Source organism: Corylus avellana, chromosome 3 (assembly GCF_965113065.1).
Source record: "Corylus avellana chromosome 3, dhCorAvel1.hap1.2, whole genome shotgun sequence".
NCBI lineage: Eukaryota > Viridiplantae > Streptophyta > Magnoliopsida > Fagales > Betulaceae > Corylus > Corylus avellana.
In genome coordinates this window covers 4339883-4362046 of record NC_142492.1, presented here as the reverse complement: position 1 = coordinate 4362046, position 22164 = coordinate 4339883, and the positions used below count along the sequence as shown (strand labels likewise).

Genomic DNA, 22164 nt, shown 5'->3' with positions numbered 1-22164 from the left:
CATTTGTTTGTGGCATGATGCCCGGATTTGTCTCTCAAACTCCTTCTGCATGTCGTCAAGAACAAGAACCCCTAGCTAGCCGGCAGCCGCTGGAAAAGAAGAAAAGGCAGAAGGCCGGTTTTATGGCAGAAGAAATATATATCTGAACATAAATGGGAAGAAAGGTCATAATTAAAGCATAATATTTATTTAATTACTTGCTCAATGAATAATTGTGAAGATCTTGTAAGATTAATACACAGAGGTTCTATTATTGTCTAAGCATTTTAGAGGAATCATTAAAGAAAAGCGAATAGATATGTAAAGGCATAGAAGAACATGGGTCTACATGTACAAAATATGGCTTATATATATATATAATATATATAGTGCGCGTGCAAATTCAATCTTTATAAAGAGGAAGTTAGGTTTACTAGGAGAGATAGATATATATGGACTGAAACCCTAAAGTCCATAAAATATTATGGCTACCAATTGTGTCAAGGCTTATGCAACCCACATGCTCAGTAAGTCGGTATATTATATATATATACAAAGAATAATAACCACCCACGTTTTGAAAAGCTACTTTTTCCTACATTTATCAATGGAAGTATGGAAGATTTTGATGCTCTATAACAAGCACGTGGAGTACTCCTAAAGGTTAATTAATATATATATATATACATTAATTTCTGCATTCTTGTGGTAAGACAAGTCATAAATTTGGGGGCCATTTTGCATAACTAGAATGTTAATGTGGGTTTCCCAACTAACCCTCGGATATATTAGCCATTTAAAAAAGAAAAAAGAAAAAAATCTAGTGGCTGGTTGAAACTGTTATACATTGTAGGATAGTTTTGTGATAAAAATATGGAATATAACACTTCTTTATCGGATAGACTACTATAACGTACGTAGATAGAGATCGATTCCACCATGTATGGAAAATGCTTGATTTGGATTAAATTTTTGTTCGTATGAGCATTGTACAAGTGTTGATGAGATGCACTAAATCACTAGTTGCATACTTCATCACAATTTTTTCTAAGAACCAAGAATTATCTCTTGATTCTTACATTCAACGCCTCACAAGACATTGATGCCCTGGTGATGCTGAGCTAGGTGCTACTATGGTTATACTCAGCCTACCCTTTTTGACTAGAGAAAAAAAAAGAAAAAAGAAAAAAGAAACGCCTCACAAGATAGATCAAGAAAACGTTATTAGCTACTTCGAGGGAGCCAGGCCCTCCTAATACAAGAGGCTGTAATTTTGGAAAAAAATACTCAAATCATACTTCTTTAACGTTCCTCTTGCACTCGATCATTTATACACGTTTGGAAATAACAGTCCCATAATTAACAATTGTAATTACGACTCCTACTCTTACTTGATATTAAGATAAACCACTACTAACCAAATACTAGATAAATTAAAATTACTAATTAATAACTAATTTCCCATTACTAGATAAACTATTAGACTCCCTCTTGGACGTCGACGGTAATTTAGGATTACATACTTCAACTGAAAAAAATAATTAAATAATAAATAATGAGCGCGTATTGACTCCTCCCCCCTTAATCACCCTTGCATATATTCTTAAGGTGAAAACTGCTACAAGATGTATGTTTTTTGCCCTCCTCATCCCCCATGACCACGTACATCTCCATTATCATTATCTCCCAAACACGCCTCTATCATAAAGAGATGTTTGCAGCAATGGCCCATACTATATTTACTGTTACATTTAAAACAGAGCCATTTTTCATGCCCTTTAAAAATCGAAACCGCGTGAATAGCTTCAACATTAATTAGCACCTTTAAAAATCGTAAGGGATGCGTCGACGATTATGCAACCTTTTGTGGAGAATGTCGTTAAATTGAATAGATGATTCCTTAATCAACAGTAATTGATCGAAATAAGATTTTCACTTATAATTTTTGGGAGGAGCCTTTTCATTTGACCTTCCTCATATAATCAACACATTGGTCGTGTTGCTTATATATCATCTTAATCTCCCGCCAATTTCCAAGATACATCCAATTTTCCACGTACGCTCGTCTCATGTATGTCTGAAGAAGAAATTATAGAAGCAATTTTTCCCTCACTAGCAGTTGCCCGACATTACGTGTCTCATTACCATTTTTTCGAGTAATTCTAAAAGTCTTTTTTGTGTTCCTCTTGAGTCTTCTCAAGAATAATATAGCTATTAAAATTACTATTTGATTAAAATTCAATAATGATTAATCATAAGTCTAATGGTGATTTTAATAGCCACATCATTCTTGAAGGGACTTAAGAAGACACAAGAAAGACTTTTAGTATTACTCTATTTTTTACGACTTTCAAGAAATAAGGACGGGAATTAACTCTTCAATTATCTCCTGATTTGTCAAATATACATTTATTTTTATTTCTATTACCATTTTTGAATTTTTCATGTTGGCTTGGCTGTGATTTGTCTCTATTATTTAAAAATAATAAAAATAAATAAATAAAAGGGTACAAGACGTAAGACAATTTATCAAAAAGAATTACGAGTGCTTTGAGCAATATTTTGATTCCCTCGAACATATCACCCCTCTTTCTCTTTCATTTTTATTCTTTTTATTGTTATTTTCTCTGATTTTCATCGACAGAACCCTTGGGTCCTATCACATATATAGTCGTGTACCTCAAGGCCCCCACCACATCAAAATCTAATCAGGTTGCTACATTAAATATAAACTTTTTATTTTTTTTTTATTTTTTTATGGGATACAAAGGGAAGGGGGGGACATCAAATAGAAACTTGAAAGGTGGATATTATCCCTAAAAAACAATTAAAGGCAGGGTCGTTAAGCTATACCTATATCACTATTATTCGCTAGCTCTCAAAATTTGTATCATCAGATTCTATGTGCCACTGTGTTTGTTGGGTGTAAGAATTTGAAAAGGTAAGATTTGATTGGATGATGCATGCCCAAAAACAAAAACAGATTTGATTGGATGAAGTTGAAGGTTGCTACTTGCTACTCCAGGTGATAAGAAATGGACTTCAAGAAGTGACACCTACTGGGTCCCTCTGGTCGATCACGAACCAGCATTTTGGACCCCATGCACACTAGTTGAACCCATCAAACTTTTTGGCCTTGCCCAAAGGTTGAGGCCACCACTAGCAAATCCAGAAAGTAGTAGAGATTCTTTCTTTCTTTCTCTATTCGGCTGAGCCGTTTAATTACGCATGCCATGACATAATTTGAACTCAATACACAAATATAAATTGTTAGGTTTAGAGTTACTGATGTTTTGATGAGACTTTATCAAACTATGAATTAGTTAGACTTAAGAGAACGTCCTGCTGTTCTTATCGTCTAAGTTTTTTCTCTTTGGCTCTCGGCGGCGGAGTGTTACTGGAGAGAGAATATTAAGAAAATAATGACAGAACCCCACCGAGGCAAAAGCCATGAGCTATAGTGAAATGATCTAATCGAGGGTCCAAAATGGCGTGGTAGAGGGTGGCAAATGGGTCTGAAGAGAGATTAATTGGTGGCATTTGCGCAACAAAAGCATGACATCTGAAGCGTAAAGCTTGTTCCCACCCCACACTTATCCGTCCATTATATCTTTTCCTTGTCTTGTGTGGGATGTGGCCCCCACAACATCTCTCAACCAACGCGTCAAACCCTCCCACAACTTCCCACTTACACGTGTCGACTTTTCAACGGTCCAAATTCAGTTGTCGTCATCATCAGGTACCCATCACCTCCATATCACTCACACTCATTTCCCAACCACCGCACGTCTTTTTCCACCCCTAGAATAAATTCAGCCAAACAACCATTTTAGTCCAGTGCGTACAGACTAATCTACCCCTAGACCACCATTACGTGGCGCATAACCATTGGCTTCCTTTTAACCTGCATGTGTACTTAATCCGTCCCTAACACACAACTTAATAGCTCTTATTTCTCCATGCCCATCTCACATGGAATTTCTCTGAAACCTCTCTCTCTCTGTCTCTCTCTCTCTCTCTCTTCATCTCTCTGTTAAACCCTTGGAGCTCAGTACAACACTACTGCTAGGGTTTGTATAAGCCATATATGGAGAGCACTGACTTACCCACCGGCTTGAACCGGCCGAACCTCCCACCGGGGTTCCGGTTCCACCCGACAGACGAGGAGCTGGTGATTCACTACCTCAAGAAAAAGGCAACCTCGGCTCCTCTTCCTGTCGCAATAATCGCTGATGTTGATCTTTACAAATTTGATCCATGGGAACTCCCAGGTACAACATATTTTATTTCAGACATATTAAAGAACAAAAAAGAAAAAAAAAATTGTATAATTTTTTTTTTAGTTTTCATGGGTTTATATGGTTTCGCAGCCAAGGCTACGTTTGGCGAGCAAGAGTGGTACTTTTTCAGTCCAAGGGACCGGAAGTACCCGAACGGAGCTAGACCAAACAGGGCGGCAACTTCAGGGTATTGGAAGGCTACTGGAACCGATAAGCCGGTACTGAGCTCCGGCAGTAATCAAAAGGTCGGTGTAAAAAAGGCGCTGGTGTTTTATGGAGGGAAGCCCCCAAAGGGAATCAAGACCAATTGGATCATGCACGAGTACCGGCTGCTGTCGGATAACAGGGCTAGCAATATGCCTCCCGGGTGTGACTTCGGCAACAAGAAAAACTCTTTGAGGGTAATTTAATTTAATTAATTTCCAGTTTCTTATGAAAATTAACCCAATGATTAATTTGATTGTTTGTATGTATTTAGCTGGATGATTGGGTGCTATGCCGAATCTACAAAAAGAACAACGCTCATAGGCTGATAAACAACGAAAGGGAGGACTCCATGGATGACGTGGCCGGATCTATGCCACCTTCATTCGCCGTGGGGCAGCAAAATGTGATGAAACTGCAACTTCCAAAGGCGGTAGCCACCAGCTACGCGGGCGCATTGCTCGAAAATTACCAGAATTTGTATGAAGGGATAGTCAGCAACAGCGATGGTATCAACTCTCCGGCCTTGGCTGCAGCCTCGAACAACCTCCCGCTAAAGCGGACGCTGCCGTCGTTGTACTGGAATGATGATGTAGCCACAGCTGCCGCTGGCGGACATTCGTCGAGGGAGAGATTATTGCAGTTGGATGATAGTAATGAAAGTATAGCAAGGAAGGATGGGAATGCTTCTACTTCCATTGCTACTCTGCTTAGTCAGTTCCCGCAGACACCTTCATTGCACCAACAGTTAATACTGGGGTCTACCGGAGACGGCATTTTCCGGGCACCTTGTCACCTTCCCGGGTTGAACTGGTATTCTTAATATTTAAGGCACATGTTATGAAAAATGGCCTCGAATTCTTCTTCAGGGTGTAAAACTTGCTGCCGATTTCAGGTGAGGCGATTGATGATGGAAACCGATTAGTTCTAGCCATGCATAAATATATATATAATTTGGTTGTTTTTATATTTAGAGGTGCAAAGAAAAAGAGTAGATGCTAGCTTTTGATCGATGTAGAAAAATAAAACAGATGAATTAGTATATTTTCCTCTGTAACACAAACGCTAGAGATCTCTTATATTGTAGAACTTTACCAAGAGATAATTAATGGTTATGGATTTTCTATGTATTAATTATTTCTGTTTATATATATAATTGATCATTCACAAGGATTGTTGCATGTGGCCAAGGTTTTGCTTTATTCTTGTAGCTGAAAATAGTACGCGAGTGCTTGGTTTTTGGCTTGATCTTTTCCTGTTAGTGCTCATAAACCCTTGAAGGTAAGAGATCTTTCTTCTTTCGATTATAATTATTATCCTTCTTTCCAGCCAGGTCTGTGGGGAATTTCATCATATGGAGAACATGCAATCTAACAAGAACTTTTGTGTGCCCCCTTGATTTCCTTTATGAAAATTGGAAAAAGTTGATCGTTATTTTTCTGACAGGTCTACGTTATATATATTCTGATGATAGAGCTTGAAGGCATAATTATATTTAATAATTTTTTTCTTTAAATTTCAAGAATAATCACTTCAGAAAAAAGAATAATTTAATTAGTTAACATTCGAATAATTGATGAGAAATACTGAAGTATATCATTAACATATATAATTAGCATTGAACTCTCAATGATTTGGTAGAAAGAATATAGCTAGCTAGCACATGTACGTTCAATAATATAAAGGATGAACAATCTGGAGCTGTAGCTACTGATGGCATGCTTTATCTAATATATATGCATACAATGATACAAACGTACATAATATATGATATTATTATATTAGTATATAAATTAAATATTATCATAATCATTAAGGATATAATTGGGGGCAAAAGAAAGCCACGCGATTGGCTTGAGTTCTAATATTGTATAAAAAGATATATTATACGCGGTAAATATCTGTATAATTAATTGCTTTCAGGAAAAATACATTATACATACATGTCACTTTTTCGTTTTGGGATTAAGCTATGTAGTATGTCATTACTAATTAATCCTTATATTCTTCTTTTGGCCTATCACTTAATCCTTCTTCCCGGGCTATGTGTGTACTTGAGCATTCATGCATGTATAAAACCAAAGGGAAGAAGACATTGAAATACAAAAATGCAAATTTATCTGCTGAATGTACAGTTAATTTGATCCCTTTTAAGCTAATAAAATTGGCAAATGGGTTTTTTTAGCATGTTAAAATTACCACTTATTTCAAAAGATTAAGTTAATTAGAAGTTATGTATGTACTTGAACTATCTTTCGATCAGAGCGAGGTTTGAACGTTTTACACTTATAATTAGAGAGAGAAAGGAAGGATGATCTCTCATGAGTATAATGAATCAAAAAGATTTTCAAGAAAAAATGAAGTTCAAAAGAACAAACATGAAACAATATGTGGCTTAGGCCTTACGCTTGAAATTAAGGCAATTAAAGATCAGAAACCTGAAATAATTCTGTTCAAAAATTCTTTTCAAAGCAACAACCAATGGCCAAAGAGCTTGTATATATGGTGTACATGAACTGTCTCTTTTGAAAGATACCCAAGTATAATGAAGTATTAATCAATCCCTTCTCAGAATCTCTTTTTTGTCGTCAGTTTGTGTGCTATGTTATAGGAGAAAGCACTCGATCGATCATGGGCTACGAAGTCGTAAAAAAGTTGATTTTACTTTTTAACTTTTTCCACACATTAATTAACCGCGATAATAATAATAATAATAGTTTCATCGACCCAAGATATTTGAGTGTAGGTGTCATTTTCCTTCATCGGACTGATAAGACGTGGCCAAGTCTATTGCATGATCTTGGGGGGTCAGAGAAATTGATAGCAAGAGGCTACCTCACAAATAGCTTTCTTTTCTTGCTGACTTTTTATGGGACCATTCTCATCTATCATCTAAAGGAATCATTATCTTAAAACCTCACGAATTAAATGGCCTTTAATCACAATTCCTTTCCTGGGAAAAAGTACAAACAACTTTATCAATTTTCTCAAATCACAAGTGCTTCATTTTGGAATAGATATTGAAGCCATCAAATGCGCTATTATCTCAATCTACTTTTAGAATTATGCTTTTACACATGCTTTCAAAGCTCTACAAATCTGCTTAATATCTAATACATTTTAAAGATCATATCTATCAGCAATTCCATCTGCTTGTCCACTTGGATAATACAAATTAAGCATATATACGTGTAGAAATACGTAAATGTACTATATTCTCATTGGATAATACAAAGCATACCTGTCAAAATACATAAATGTACATTATACTATACCAAAATAAAGAAAAATTCGAAAAATAATACAAATACTGGAATTAATAGTTGAAACCCACAATAATTGCATTTAATTAATAATCAATTATAGTTCTCCATTATGGTACTAATTAAAGGAATGGCACAGGCAACAGCTAGAGGGCAGTGAGTTGGGATTAGGAATAGAAATGTGAGCATGTTTAATTAGGAACCGTCCTTAAGGGATAACTCAATCGGTAGTGGACTATGCCTCATGAAGTGAAAATCACTAGTTCGAATTTCTCCTCCCTCTTCCCTTGTGTGGATATGTCAAAAAAAAAAAAAAAAAAAAAGAATTAGGAACCAAATAAATCATTCTTTTGCCTTTCTTTTTTCCTTTTTTAATTTGATATTGCATGGACAATATAATTATTTTATAACTATAATTTATAGAGTAATGCTACACATACTCTCATTCTTAGATTTTTTTTTATTTTACACTCGGACGTAGTTTTTATAATTATAATTTGATTAAAATTCAATTAATGATGATTTTTAAAGCCATATCAGGAAGTTTGTAGCATTTTTCTAATTTATATATGATTATATCCCAAACTGCTGATGATGAGCTGAATCTAGTTGAGTTGAATATTGATAGATAAAGTGGGTACTTGTATGCTTTTTTTCTTTTTTTTTTTCAATATATATATAACAAGATTTTGGCTAAAATAATAATAGCCTCACTAGATCGAGGGCCTAATTGTCGATGGGTTCTTGGAAGTTCACCTACTGAAGTTGCCTGGAGAGCCGATGGCTCACATGAAGGGCCTAAGGGGCAGGACCCTTGACAGTTGATTCCTTATTCCGCCAACTCAGACGACAACCTACTCACGCCATGCGCTCGGCTAACAAACTTAGAAAAGGAATCTTCACGCCAGTAACATATTATTGACAGAATTAATCCTTAAAACCCTAGCTAGAAAGAAAGGTGATCGAGGAACGATGGCCTATAAAGGGAGTAGGAAGGTATCTATTTAGGTATTGCTAATCAACCCTATTATTACTCTGCCAAATTTTCCTCCTACTTCATTAGACTAACTTGAGCGTCATAGTGGTCTTGCCAAATCCAACCCCGGCAAACCCTCTAACCTCATTCTCTTGCAATATATAGTCACTGCATGACTAGCACTCACCATTTTGTTTTTCTTTTATTTTTAGATGAAAAGAGTAACACACAAGCAAATCCACACCGTAGAATAGAAGGTGAACAAGGATTAGAAGTAAAGGAAAAGTTAAGACAACAGATAAATTGAAGAGAAAGTGAAGAGAGATCGAGAAAGAATAACCAAAGGGTTATAACTTTAATTTCTACCCATATTTTTCACTCTTTTTTTTTTTTTCGTATATGAGAATAATGTACGTATATAAGATACGAATATCACATACACAAAAGGTTACTTTAATTGATAAAAGAAATCATAGAATCAGTCTCATTGACTTCTTCATTTTATCAATGTATACATCAATATTTAAGCTTTAAATTAAGCTCTCTATTCGATCGGTATTTGACAATTAATATATAATATATAGCATGCATATATATATATATATATATATATATATATATGATTTTTTTTTGTTTTTATTCAAAATATGTTCTTCTAGGATGACAGATTGACAATTACAGAACAAGTTGTGTTTCTAGACACTTGCTGATCAAGAACCACAGAATGATTAAAAAAGGAATAGTGATATATATATATATATATATATATATACTAGCAGCGTTGCTAGGAAAAAAAATTTCGTGCTTCTGTCGTATTGCGTACGTGAAAGATATATGTTTTAATCATTTTTTTTTTGGGACAGTTGAAATTGTTGACCGAGCTTTAAAAAAAAAAAAAAAAATTAGGAAAACTACATAAAACTTTTCTCAACTTTAACAAGTTTTAAAATATCTCCCAAATATCAAAAACTCTCAATTAGGAGTATCGAGCTTTCAATTTTTTTCAATTATTCCCATTTCATTAGAATTTTTGTTAATTTTTGTCAAAATGCCCAAAATACCCCGTTTTTAATAAAAATTAAAAAATTACAAATATGTTGCAAAAATATTGCAAATATGTTTTTTTATAAAAAATAAATAAATAAACGCCTAAATCTTTATACTTTTCTATTTTTTTTTTATAAAAAAAAGGGTATTTTGAAAATTTTGATAAGACTTAACTGAAAATTCTAACAAAATTGGATAATTGAAAAAAAAAAAAATTGAAAGACTTTTAAAACTAGGAGATATTTTTAAAACTCATAGAAGTTTAGAAATATTGGGTGATATTTTTAAAACTCGTAGAAGTTCAGAAAAATTTTATAAAGTCCACCAAAAAATTGTTAGCATAGTAAGGCGAGTTAGAGTGGAGGCCTGGGAAAAACTTCGGATACTTAAATCACTTCTTATATATTACTGTTTAAACATAAAAATTCACACGAAAATCTCTTTCTTTTCACTGGTCAATTCAATTAGTTGTGAACTTATCGATCGCACCCTTGTACATCAATCACATGCATCTTATGTAATCGGACGTTTTATATAGCATCCAAATACATATCATGTCACATGTACCACCCAAACCATGCCAATGTCTTCATCAGTGGGTTTGGACATATTGATTTCGTTGACTTTTTTACCTACGTTCTCACAACCTGTGCGGCTCGTTTGCAAAGGATTTGAAAGGTTCGTACGAAATGTACATTCTTTTTTTTTTTTAATATTAATTAGTCTCCAATTATTATTATTTTTTAATATAAACACATAATACACGCCTATATATCTGGTGACCCGGTCAGCAATTGCGGCTTCCTATTCAAGGAACACGGACTTTTTCTTCATTTTTTTTCCTAACAAAAAGTCCATGTTCCCACAACCTATATTATAGCAGCACTTTACTCAAAAACAAATAAAATAAAATAAAATAAATTTTAGTTTAAACTCTTTAATTACTATACGTTTGGAGAAGATTTCAAATTTTAAAAATTCTTAATATAACTTTCTTAACTTTTAATTTGATTTAATTGACTCATTCGTCAGATTCAGTCGTTAACCCAATGAAAATGACTAAAATAACCAAATTATCTTTCAATTTTCGTTTTTTCTTTTAATTAATTTATTTTTACTTTAAAAACTAAGTGTAAATTTGAAATTTTATAAACAAGTTAAGGGTATAAAGGTCATTTTATTAATTTTAATATTTAAAATATGATTGAAAATTCAGGAAGTAAATTTGAAAAATTTTGAAATTTGAAGAGATCTTTTTAAAATGCGTAGTAGTTCATAGGTTAAGTGAAATTTTCCAAAAAAAAAAATTTCTTGAAAGTTGTTCAAAAAAGATATATTAAGAACCACATCTGATTTTTTTAAGTCCGATCGAATTATAGCTTTGACGTAACCTGATTAAAGTATTAGTATGAGCTAAAATAATTAATACTAATAAAATTGAGAATTTTAATTTAAAAAGTGGAAGTTCCACCCTAATACCCCTAGATTACTTTAGATATTTGTTTGAGAAGAACATGGACTCTAGTAGTATCTTTCAAAGTCTTGAATTGGTCAAGCACTCCAAACCCAACGTTTCTACGAAGTAGTCTTCCACTAAAGAATCAAATTCATCAATCATTAGTCGAGCGAGGAGAAATTTAAGCCTATTAAACGAAAGAACTCGAGCAATTCATCTTCGAAGCTCTTCTTTAGTTCGACAAAATGCAAAGGATTCCTCGAAAACAAGCTGTACAGCAGCAACAAGAACCTGCGAGATCATCCTCACTCGCAGGAGAATCCATAGAGGGAAATCGTGGGCAAAAGAATAGGTATGTCTCATCATCACCTCCTAGTCCTAGGCCTCGGCCAGCTTGCACGTGTTCCAATCGTCCTGGGTCTGTCAGCTGTATCAGTCACGGCTATGCGGTGCCGGCCGGGGAAAAGCTGAGGCGGAATAATAACGCAAAGGAGGTCCTGAGGAGGGCGTTGGCGCCACCAATTCGAAGATTGAGCCTCCGGTGGCTCAACTTCCGGCCAAAACCAAGTCGGCTCTCTAACATGTCGGTGGCTTAGCTTGCTTGCAGCTCCGATTTATATGTCAGTCTGGAAGCCATCCATGAGATTGCAATTTTCTTATATTTACTACGATTTTTTTTTTTTGTAGAAATTCTCCACACTACGTGTACAGACATTAAACTACTTGTTCCTTTTATTTAATTTGTACTGGAATTATTATTAGAACAATTGTTTTTATTTTCTTTCTTTTTTCTAAGCAAATAAGAAAATGATTATATGGATTAAAACAATAAATCAAAAACAAAAATTATAGTACAAAACTTAAAGTATGTTTAGGATTGTGTTTAAAAAATAGAATTTTTTTTTAAGTTAAAAAAATGTTTTTTTGACAAAACTTTATTAAAAGTGTATTTTGGTCATTTTTGGACCTTTAAAGCTGTCGTTTAATTTTTTATTTTATTTTTACTAAATGGATATTTTTTTTTTTCAAATGAATTTTGTGAGTGTTAACCATATATTTAGGCCCGTAGTTAAAAAAAGAAAAAAAATACTCAATCATTTTTGAAAGGGCATCATAAAGCAATTCTTGAAGCAAAAATGACACAAGAATGGACAACCATTTCCGGACCCGCTAAAGCACTTCAACAAGACAACAACCACCGAATGGAGGTTGATTAGAACAACTGATTGGCTCAATCGATTTGTATTTAATTTTCTTATTCAACCATTCTAAAGGTTATCTCAATGTAGAACACCTACTGCAATTAAATTGAATATTAATGGATGGAGGGATCATATTGGGAGAAACTTCGTGTAAACCGTGCAAATTAATTAGTGGAAGATAGAGCTAGCTAGCTAGCTGTATTAGAGATTCGAGCCTATTAAAGTCATTAGTTCGAACACCTCTCTTCCTCTTGTGTGAATATGTAAAAAAAAAATAGTGAAAGATAAAGCTAGCTAACTGTATAAGAGATTCGAGCCTAATGAAATATGTGGGTTAAGCAAACTTTCTGACCACATCAACGTGACATTTTTGCCTAAAGCAATTATCATAATTTGAATCCATCTTAGCATTAATATTTGAGGATTTGCCATCTCTTGTTATTTTTTCTTTCAAAAATAGAATTTGCCTTTAAAGTTTTAGTTCTCAAGAATCAAGATTCTCCCATCTTTAGAATTTTTATTACCTTTTAAGACGTTAGCTTACTGTTATAACTTACTTATAGGGATGAATTTAGAAAATCTTTTTAAAATTTTTTAAGAATAATAAAAATTTCGAATTTTCATCTTTTTTACAAACTATTTTCATAATTTGTTAAGAGTTTTATCAAAATCCCGGGACGGAACTAGAAATTCGATTTTAAGGGGATTGGACTGTATAAATAAATAAATATAATTCAAGGGCCAAATTTTCTAACAAATTTTAATTTGGGGTTATTTGGAGTAAACAACTAAACCCTCATTCTTTTGTAATCGCTCTACTGTTTAAACCCATCTCAATTTCTTAAAGAGAACTCAGAGAGAGAGAGAGAGAGAGAGAGTTTGAGGAAGCAGGCAAGAGAGAAAGCTAAAGGGAGGGAAGGAAACAGCGGGTGACTGAGGAGGCATCAACTGCACGACCCACGCGCTAGGTATAAGAAACTTCTCTCTCTCTCTCTCTCTCTCTCTCTGTGTTTCATGCGTGAACGGTAACTATGGTGCTGTTCAAGGGTGTTTTCAAAATTTCCTAAGACTTTCATACTTGTAGAGAGTAAGTCGGATTGATGGAAGTATTGGAATGATATGCATGTTGGTCTATGGTTAATTTTCGTAAACTTCTTAGGCATGAAAAGTAATGAAGGTTCGGTGGTGCCTTTTGTGTTGATTTCCCAACTCCTCCCAAAGGATATCTCATGTCATTTGCTGTGTTGTTGATGGTCTGGAGAATTTTCTTAGAAATCCACTTGTTGACATTGATAGTTGCTTGCATATCAAATTGTGAGAAATGTTTAAGGGTCTGTTGAGCTTCGGATGAATTGCCTTTTCTGTTTGCTTTAGTTTTCCTTGTTACTATTAGTCTCTCTTGTTTCAAATGCCGGAAACAGAATAATTGTCAGTAGATTAATTGCATGCAAAAATATTTTTCGTTCAGGCAGTGCTTTTTAGTGAGTTTTCTCAATTTTCCCCTTGCCTGTTGTTGAGATAGCATGACTGTGATTTTTTTTTTAATCATGATTGTGATGTTTTCAAATTATAAGTAGGCACCCTTTTACTTCACCCAATTTTCAGAGTGATATTGTTGGTGGGTGTTGGTTATTGTGAGCAATTAATTGTGGTTTTTCTTTGAGAAATAAGTATTATGTTGGGTGTTGAATATTCACCTAAATGAAATTGTGTGATACAATTGGTGTTCATTAACAGAATGGAATATGTTGATGGATGCTTTTGGTTGCCTGAGAGAAATTGAAGTGGACTATATATATATATATATATATAGATAAAAGATTTTTTCCTTGACCAATTAACGTATTAAAATTCTTTACTATTAGAAAACATGTCCCACTGTTATTCATTTTGCAGTGGGTTTTATGAGACTCTAGGAAAAGTTTTCAAGAGAGAAATGTGTCAGAGTGGTTAACCTGTGTTTAGAAAGCCTGGAGTAGTTAACCTGTGTTTGGATCAAAGAATGCATGACCTCTCCACGGTTCTAAATAGCTTTGAATGGATCGTTGGAAGGCTACTTTGATGGGTGAAAGGGGTTGGGGCAAGGGTCCTTTCTCTCCTTACTTTTTTGGTCTTGCAATGGAAGTCTTTTCTAGATTGATAGATGATTATGCTTCCCAGAACAGGGGATTCAGATTTCACTACCGTTGCTTGATATTGATATTTTTGCATTTATGCTTCACGGATGATTTTCTGATTTTTCTCAGAGGCAAATGTGAATTCTATAAATGTAGTGAAGCAGGTTTGGAAGAGTTTGAATCTCTTTCAGGTCTCAAAGTAAATCCTGACAAGAGCACGATGTTGTGCTCTGGAACTTCTGATATGGTTGAAAGACCTGTTGAAGGCCAGCTTACAAATGAGAGAAGGTAAGCTTCCAGGCCGGTATTTAGGAGTGCCCTCGGTCTCCACCAGACTGAGTTCTGCAGATTGTGCAGCTTTGGTAGAGAAGATAATTGGAAGGAGTGACTCATGGATTGCAAAGAAGCTTTCCTTTGCTGATCGTATCCATTTATTAACTTCCATTTTATACAACATCCAGGTGTATTGGACAGGGATCTTCATCCTGCCCAAGAAGATAAAACCATTGAACAGAAATTCAATTGGTTTCTTTGGAATGGCAAAGAAGATGGAGCTGCCTAAGCCAAAGTTGCATGGGATACTGTATGTTTTCCGAAGAAGTAGGGAGGGCTGGGTATTAAAAAACTGGTCAAATGGAATCAAGCTTTGATCCTTAGACATCTCTGGAATATCTTTGCTTGATCTAGTCCTAAGTGGGTTGCTTGGATCAAAGAAAACTTGGTAAAAGGGAAGAGCTTTTGGACAGTTGGGATATCCCAAAATAGCTTTTGGAGTTGGCGTAAGATATTGAAAATCCATGATATGGCTAGACGTTTTATAAAATTTGAGGTAGACAATGGGAAGGATATTCACTTGTGGATGGATTGGTGGCATCCCTCGGGCATACTTTTTGAAAAATATGATAACCGTGTGATCTATGATGCTCATAGTCGAATTGATGCTAAGGTCTTGAGTGTGCTGAGCAATGGAGTTTGGCTCTGGGGTCCTGCCAGATCTGATGAGCTGGTGGAAATCCAGATGAGGTTACCTGAGGTACCTATAGGTGCAATTGACAAACCAGTTTCGATGATTTCCAAAAAAGGGGAGATACATGAGTCATGAAACTTGGGATGAAATAAGGCTGAAGAATCCAACTGTTGATTGGTGGAAAGTAATCTGGTTTCCTCTAGCTATCCCCAAGCATTCTCTTATCATGTGGTTGGCAACAAAAAATTGTTTGACAACTGGTGATCGTTTAATCAAATGGGGTTATAAGGGAGCTGTCGTGTGTTTTTTTGTAGGAGTGTAATGGGGACTAGAGAGCATACCTTTTTTAAATGTTGCTTCAGCACCCGAATCTGGAGAGAAAGGTATGGCAAGATGCAGAATTTCTCAACCTCTGACAGATTAGGAAGATGTTGTTCATAATGCTGTGCAGGAATGGAGGAAAAAGTCCTTGAAAGCTAATCTTGTAGATTAGTGATTTGTGCCACAGCTTACAATGTTTGGCGCAATTGAAATGAGATAAAATATGGTAGCCAATCAAAAACGGAAGACAGAATATGTAGAAAATATTTTGAGAAGTTAGAACCAAAGTTTTGGGCAAAGGGAGATTTAACAGGAACCCTGAGAATGTAGAACTATGTCAGAATTTGAGCATTAAAGAGGTGATCTTGATGTAGAGAAGTGTTGCATTTTGTTCTGCAGTATACTATTTTAGAGAGTATGGCAGCTGGTTTCTGCTCTTTACAGAGTAGAAGCAGTTTGTAGTCTCTGAGTAGGTATGAATTGTAAAAATGTAATTTGGTTTGGGTGGCTAGTATTCTGACTAGTTTGTTTGTAGGTGTGTTTTGTGTGTTCCTGCATGATAGTGGCTTGTTGTATCTTTGTGTTTCTACTGATCTGCTGAAGAGTTGTAATTGTGTCGTTTTGCTAATGAAGAACTTATTCATTGAAAAAAATAAAAGAAAGCCTGGTGTACGCCGAATAGCTAAGGGATATAAATGGGGATGAATAGAGGCTAGTTCAATGAGTGTAGTAGAGGCCACATTCATATATACACTGCATGTAGGATCGTATTTTTTGGTAGCTAATTTTACTACTCATAAATAGTACTTGAGCACTACCTACTTGTGAAAAAGTCTGAGTGAAGGACTTTTTAGATAAAAGATTTTTGCCTTGACCAATTAACGTATTAAAATTCCTTCCTATGAGAAAGTATGTCTCATGGTGGTTCACATTTCAGTGGGTTGTATGAGACTCTAGGAAAAGTTTTCAAGAGAGAAATGGTCAGAGTAGTTAAACCTGTGTTTAGAAAGCCTGGAGTAGGCTGAAATCTGAATTGCTAAGGGATATAAATGGGGATGAGTAGTGGCTAGTTCAGTGAGTGTAGTAGAGGCCACAGTCATAAAGCTTATTAAAGATGTGGAGATTGATTACTGCTAAGCACCGTGGATATTGGAAATTAAAGACCTAAACTTCAACATCATGGTGGAGAGGGTTAGAAATGCAAATAAAAAGGTCAAAATCTGAGGTCCTGAAAAGATGTAGCATCTTTTTTTTTTTCCTCAAAAGAAAATTCTTAGGAAACACACGAAAATCATTAGGTCATAATAGGAATGTATATATCAGTGGCTTGCTGGAAACTTAAGAGTCTTTACCTGATTCGGGATGTATGATGATTAGATTCTTGATGAATATTTTTATCCTGGGCCTGACTCAATACAGGAGCTCTCATTGCTTAGTTTTTTGGTTTAATTGTTACTTGTTCAAAAGAAAGGACTAAGACTCTGTTAATTGTTGCTTGTGTTAAACATGGTTTTGCTAGTTAATTTGAGACCAATTATGGTTTTAGTGGGCCACTAGTGAATGATCCCTTCTCGGTTCGCCTTTTACTAGAAACATTGTCTTTTGAATTTTATATAAAAAGGTACTGAAAATACTCATTCAAACTTGGGGAATGGCTTGCTTTGCAGTAATGGCAAGAAAGTGACGTTATGTGGATGCATGCATGGTGCAGAAGATGATACTATTGGATATTGATCATATTGTAACATTAAAGACATATTTTGAAGTTGAAGTTGGATTGAAGTTTTCCTTTTTTTGGCAAGTCGGCATTGAGGCAGATTTAGGTCTTAAGTTGATGTTTATATGATTAATTGGTGTGTAAAGCATAATCCAATCATAACCTTAGGCTACGTTTGGTACATTGGAATATTGATTCCTTGGGAATAGGATGAATATTACTAGGATACAAGAAGCTAGAATGAAATAACCATTCCTTTTATTTCATATGGTGACAACACAGGAATGACCATATTTTCTCACTAGAATTGAATCGAATTTCCAATATTCTAGCTCTAAAAATTATTTCCCAAAAAACCCTTTTTTTACACCAAAAAAGAAAAAAAAAAAAAAAAAAAAAAAAAAGCACTTCATCCCATGGATGGCCAGCCACCCTAACATATAGAAGGTACTCATTTTATATTTTACAGCTAAAAAATCTTCTAATTTATGCAAAAATGATGGAAGAAGAAGTGAATCGATTCTAGATTCAGGAGTGGTACCCAAAATTTAAATTTGTTTCCATTAGAATCCAAAATTTTAAACATATAGAACGTGAATGGCCTCATCATTTCCACTTCTTTCCATGAAGGTTAAGTTAAACAAAATGGTTATTTTTGGAGTTGCTTATGTTGCTAGTACATTTATGTTTGCATGAACGTGCTGTATGAAGTTTTCCTATTAACTTGTCTTAATTACTAACTGTTCTTTTCTTAATCTTGAATATTATGACATGATTAGTTAAGTGTTGGAGTCATTATCACCATTTAGTCGGTTCAGTTTCATTCTGACCAATTTTACTATCTTGCACTCAAAGGCCTTTCTTTTGTCGTATTCATATATTTTAATGGTGGCTTTGAGCAGCCCCTACTAAGAGTAAACATCTGTATGTCTAGATGGCTTTACAAGAAAAAATTAGATAAATTCAAAAAAATTAATCATGAGAATCATAATTTATGAATAACTAACAGTATACCCATAATCTCTGAACTTATATCTGAAGATCTTTGGTACAATTTAGGGATTTTACTCATTCCTGTAATTTGAAATGATTTGTGCTTATTTTCATATTTTTGAGACATATAGGGCTGTTTCATGCTATCTGTGCAGAACTAGTACACTCAAGGCGCAATCCCAGGCTAGTATTTGTTACTACATTTTATAAACCATGTTAATTTTGAGAGTATAAGCCTGGAGTAGGATGAATTGCTAAGGGATATAAATCATTAAGTGCTTATTTAGGGTAATGCTTTACCCTATGAAATGATTTTTCATAGGGTAAAGGCTGCTTTTTTATTTTGAATGACTTTACTTCTCTTTAGTAGATCAAATACAACTGCTATGAGAAACTCAACAATTTCTTGCAAAAGTTTACAATGGTTCGAAAAAGTTTATTTGAGTATGTGATATCTAGTTACTTTACCATTTGTATTTGGTTTTCTTGTAACAGATAGAAGGAACTCATTTTTTATATTACCGATAAAATCTTCTATTTTATTCAGAAATGAAGGAAGGAGAAGTGAATCGATGCCAGATTCAGGAGTGGTACCCAAAATTTAAATCTGTCTCCATTAGAACCCAAATTCATGAACTTCCTGAATCGTTTATTCAATACATTCTTGACGATTTTGGTCCCTTCCTTTTACCTGTTTCTATCTATAATGATGACGCCCTACCCAATAGAATCCATAACCCTCAAGAGGAGGAAGACTATCAGGTATCAGAAGGATCTGGAGACGAGTCAGAATAACCCTCGCCACCCCCATCTTTCCCTCAACTTGAATTGAAAATTAAGGAATCAATTGAATCCCTTGGTGGTGCTGTCTTCCCTAAGTTGAATTGGAGTGCACCAAAAGACTCTGCTTGGATTAGCACAACTGTGAGCCATTTAGCGAGATTGCACTCTTGCTACGGTCATCTGAATCGTTGATCCATGATTTATGTCATGCATATGATTCATGCAGTGACAAGTCCTCATCAAGGCCACAGAATTTCTTCCTTGCATTCCGCAAGTGGTACCCCTCTCTTAGGCTAGAGATGGAATTTCGTTGTTTTGTACGGGGTCAAAACCTAGTTGGAATTTCCCAACATGAGGTGACTACTTTTTATCCTATTCTTCTTAAGAAGAAAATTGATCTTCAGCGGTTGATTCAGCAATTTTACAAGGATGAGGTGAGGCTGAAATTTGAATCGGAAAATTACACATTTGATGTTTATGTTACAAAGGATGAGCAGATTAAGGTTTTGGATTTCAACCCTTGGGGTGCATTTACATTGCCGCTGTTGTTTGATTGGGAGGAGTTAGAGCAGAACACTAGGGAAGAATGCAATAATGTAGACTTCAGAATTGTGGAGTGCCAGTGTGCTGTTAGGCCTGGTTTGAAGACAACAGTTAGGGTTGGCAATTTTGACACGACCCGCGAACTCGACACGAAAAAATAGGTATTGGGTTTGGACTTATCGGGTTCGGGTCGTAATCGAGTTTACCCGATTAAAACCCGGTAATTTCGTATCTGGCGGGTCGACCTGCCAGACACGGTTACTGTGCGGGTCCGGGGAGTCGACCCGCCAGACCTGCATAGTATCCGGGTTTGGCGGGTCGACCCGCTAGACCCGGTTTTTTGTTTGTTTGTTTTTGTTTTGTTTTGTTTTTTTTTTTCTTCTCCTTCTTTCTTCTTCGTTCTTCCAAAATCAGGATAAGGCACTAAGGCAGAGCAGATCTCTGGCTTTCTCACTCGTCACTCGATCTCTCTGCTCGCGCTCTCTCTCTCTCTCTCAAGTGACAGTCTCGGTCTCTCAGACTCTCACTCTCCCTCCGTCTCGGCGTCTCGGCTCTCTCGGATCTCCCTCCTCACCGTCGCTGTCCTCACCGATTTTTCCTGCCAAACAAACAAAGCTTTAGAGATTACTAGTATGGAGATTTTCTACTAGTTTATAAGCATAGTAAGGATGAGCATTGAACTAAATTTTTTCGCTCTGCCCCCAAAACAAAACAAAAAAAAAAAAAAAGAAAAAAAAAACAAAGAGGAAAAAGGAAGGAAAGAGACCTTCTTTCTCTGCAACTGCAATGGCGTTTCACAGAGTCACAGACCCACAAAGTCCAAACCAAAACCAAAGTCCCTAATCCTCTTGCTCTTACCGTCTTATGAGCCATAGCAGCAATTGCCCTCTTGTTCCTTTCTCTTCCTTCATTTCCATAAATGGGTTCTCTTCATATATTACAATTTTTATTTTATTTTTTTAATTTTTTCTTAATTTTATAGTTTAGGGTTTTAAGTTTTGACGGGTCGGGTCGTGTCGACCCGATTAGACCCGGTTATTTTAAACGGGTAAAACAGATCATGTCGGGTTATCCGGTTATTTTCGTGTCATAATCGTGTCAGACCTAATTACCCGTTTAGCTAAACGGGTCGTGTCTGGATATTGGGTAATCGTGTAACGGGTATCTGCAGGTTGTAATCGAGTCGTGTCAGGTACTCATTTTGCCACCCCTAACAGCAGTGCCGTATGATTACTTGGACACTAGCACTGGAAGTGGCTGGGATCAATTTCTGAGGAACGCTGATGAGGAGTTGCAGCGGCAGACCAGGTCTTCTGAAGCAGGTGCTTGAGGTTTTGAGTGGTCTTGATTCATGAGACTATTGTTGTAGTTTCACAGGTGATTTCATAACTACTCACTTTCATGGGCAGACTATGCTTGTAATCAGGATTCTTTGTTTTGCGTGTAGTTGCTCAAAATACAGGATGCTACATCTGCAATCATAATAACATAACGATGAATCTGATTTTGGTGCAACTTCCATTCTTGTTTTTTCTTGTAGAAAATGATCCACACGAAATAGCATTTTTGTTGCACATTCCCAGTGTAGTATTGGTCAGTTTTTAGACATTGACATGTAAACACCTGGCTAGAGCACGAATACTTTCATAGGACATATGTGAGACACGTGGCTTTAAATCAAGGATTTGTATCAAAAGGCTTAGTTATTTTTGTCTTTTATTAACTTATTACAATAGAAATATGCCTATATCAACATGGTTCCAGTTCTGGTCCATTTAGGAAATTTTTATTTAGTATTTTGATAATTTGATTTGTTTATGGTTTCTTTTAAGGGTTTCTTAGTTATTTTCGCACTCTAATGAGTAATGCTAAAAATCCTTATAGTGTCCCCTTCCAAAAATGATGTGACTTTTAAGATGATTTGAAATGTACATTCTAATTAAAAATCAAGATGCTTACAATCATTAGAGAAGCTAATTTTAATCCAAAAAGAAAGAGAAATCTCCTTGGGAGCAAACGCGGAATTACATGTACAAATTACTACAAAATAGTAGTCTAAAAGCAAAATTAGTTTATTTTGGATGAATACAAATTATTTAATCCAAGATAACAAAACGCAACACCAACTGACAAGGGGACAATGACCATCCACCCCCTTGAAATTGTGTATAGCTAGCTACTCCATGCCTGAATCTCATAATTAACACAATTTCTGTGTCAATCAAATTTCCCTGTCAACACATAATTAACAATTGGTAAGTTTATCATGAGAACTTTGACTATGTATATATATATAAAAGGGGATGTATTCGGATA

At 35.3% G+C, this 22164-nt stretch overlaps 3 protein-coding genes and 1 pseudogene across 4 annotated transcripts; all 4 read left to right on the top strand.

Annotated features, from left to right (window-relative positions):
- The first annotated feature begins 3947 nt into the window (after nt 1-3947).
- On the top strand, nt 3948-5597 carry LOC132176636 (NAC domain containing protein 2). The gene is made up of 3 exons (XM_059588900.2): nt 3948-4250; nt 4350-4660; nt 4738-5597. The coding sequence occupies exons 1-3, from the start codon at nt 4067-4069 to the stop codon at nt 5284-5286; spliced, it is 1044 nt and encodes a 347-aa protein (XP_059444883.1). The 5' UTR covers nt 3948-4066; the 3' UTR covers nt 5287-5597.
- A 5666-nt stretch (nt 5598-11263) lies between these two features.
- LOC148586706 (uncharacterized) lies at nt 11264-11910 on the top strand. The gene has a single exon (XM_088514967.1). It carries the CDS (start codon nt 11451-11453, stop codon nt 11799-11801), a length of 351 nt encoding a protein of 116 aa, XP_088371093.1. The 5' UTR covers nt 11264-11450; the 3' UTR covers nt 11802-11910.
- A 1324-nt stretch (nt 11911-13234) lies between these two features.
- Nucleotides 13235-21352, top strand: LOC132175983 (uncharacterized; annotated as a pseudogene). The gene is made up of 3 exons (XR_015911743.1): nt 13235-13375; nt 19070-19958; nt 21041-21352. The product of XR_015911743.1 is annotated as an uncharacterized LOC132175983 (transcript).
- LOC132174488 (uncharacterized) lies at nt 14445-15626 on the top strand. Its single transcript, XM_059586137.1, has 3 exons — nt 14445-14812; nt 14859-15107; nt 15212-15626. Exons 1-3 carry the CDS (start codon nt 14445-14447, stop codon nt 15624-15626), a joined length of 1032 nt encoding a protein of 343 aa, XP_059442120.1.
- Nucleotides 21353-22164: the final 812 nt, after the last annotated feature.

Excerpts from the sequence above, each read along its gene's own strand:
- LOC132176636 (XM_059588900.2), top strand. The coding sequence starts at position 4,067 with ATGGAGAGCACTGACTTACCCACCGGCTTGAACCGGCCGAACCTCCCA. Across the intron at positions 4,251-4,349 it reads TGATCCATGGGAACTCCCAG|CCAAGGCTACGTTTGGCGAG; the intron begins GTACAACATATT and ends ATGGTTTCGCAG. Across the intron at positions 4,661-4,737 it reads ACAAGAAAAACTCTTTGAGG|CTGGATGATTGGGTGCTATG; the intron begins GTAATTTAATTT and ends GTATGTATTTAG.
- LOC148586706 (XM_088514967.1), top strand. The coding sequence starts at position 11,451 with ATGCAAAGGATTCCTCGAAAACAAGCTGTACAGCAGCAACAAGAACCT.
- LOC132174488 (XM_059586137.1), top strand. The coding sequence starts at position 14,445 with ATGGATCGTTGGAAGGCTACTTTGATGGGTGAAAGGGGTTGGGGCAAG. Across the intron at positions 14,813-14,858 it reads CAGCTTACAAATGAGAGAAG|ACTGAGTTCTGCAGATTGTG; the intron begins GTAAGCTTCCAG and ends GGTCTCCACCAG. Across the intron at positions 15,108-15,211 it reads CCAAAGTTGCATGGGATACT|TCCTAAGTGGGTTGCTTGGA; the intron begins GTATGTTTTCCG and ends TGCTTGATCTAG.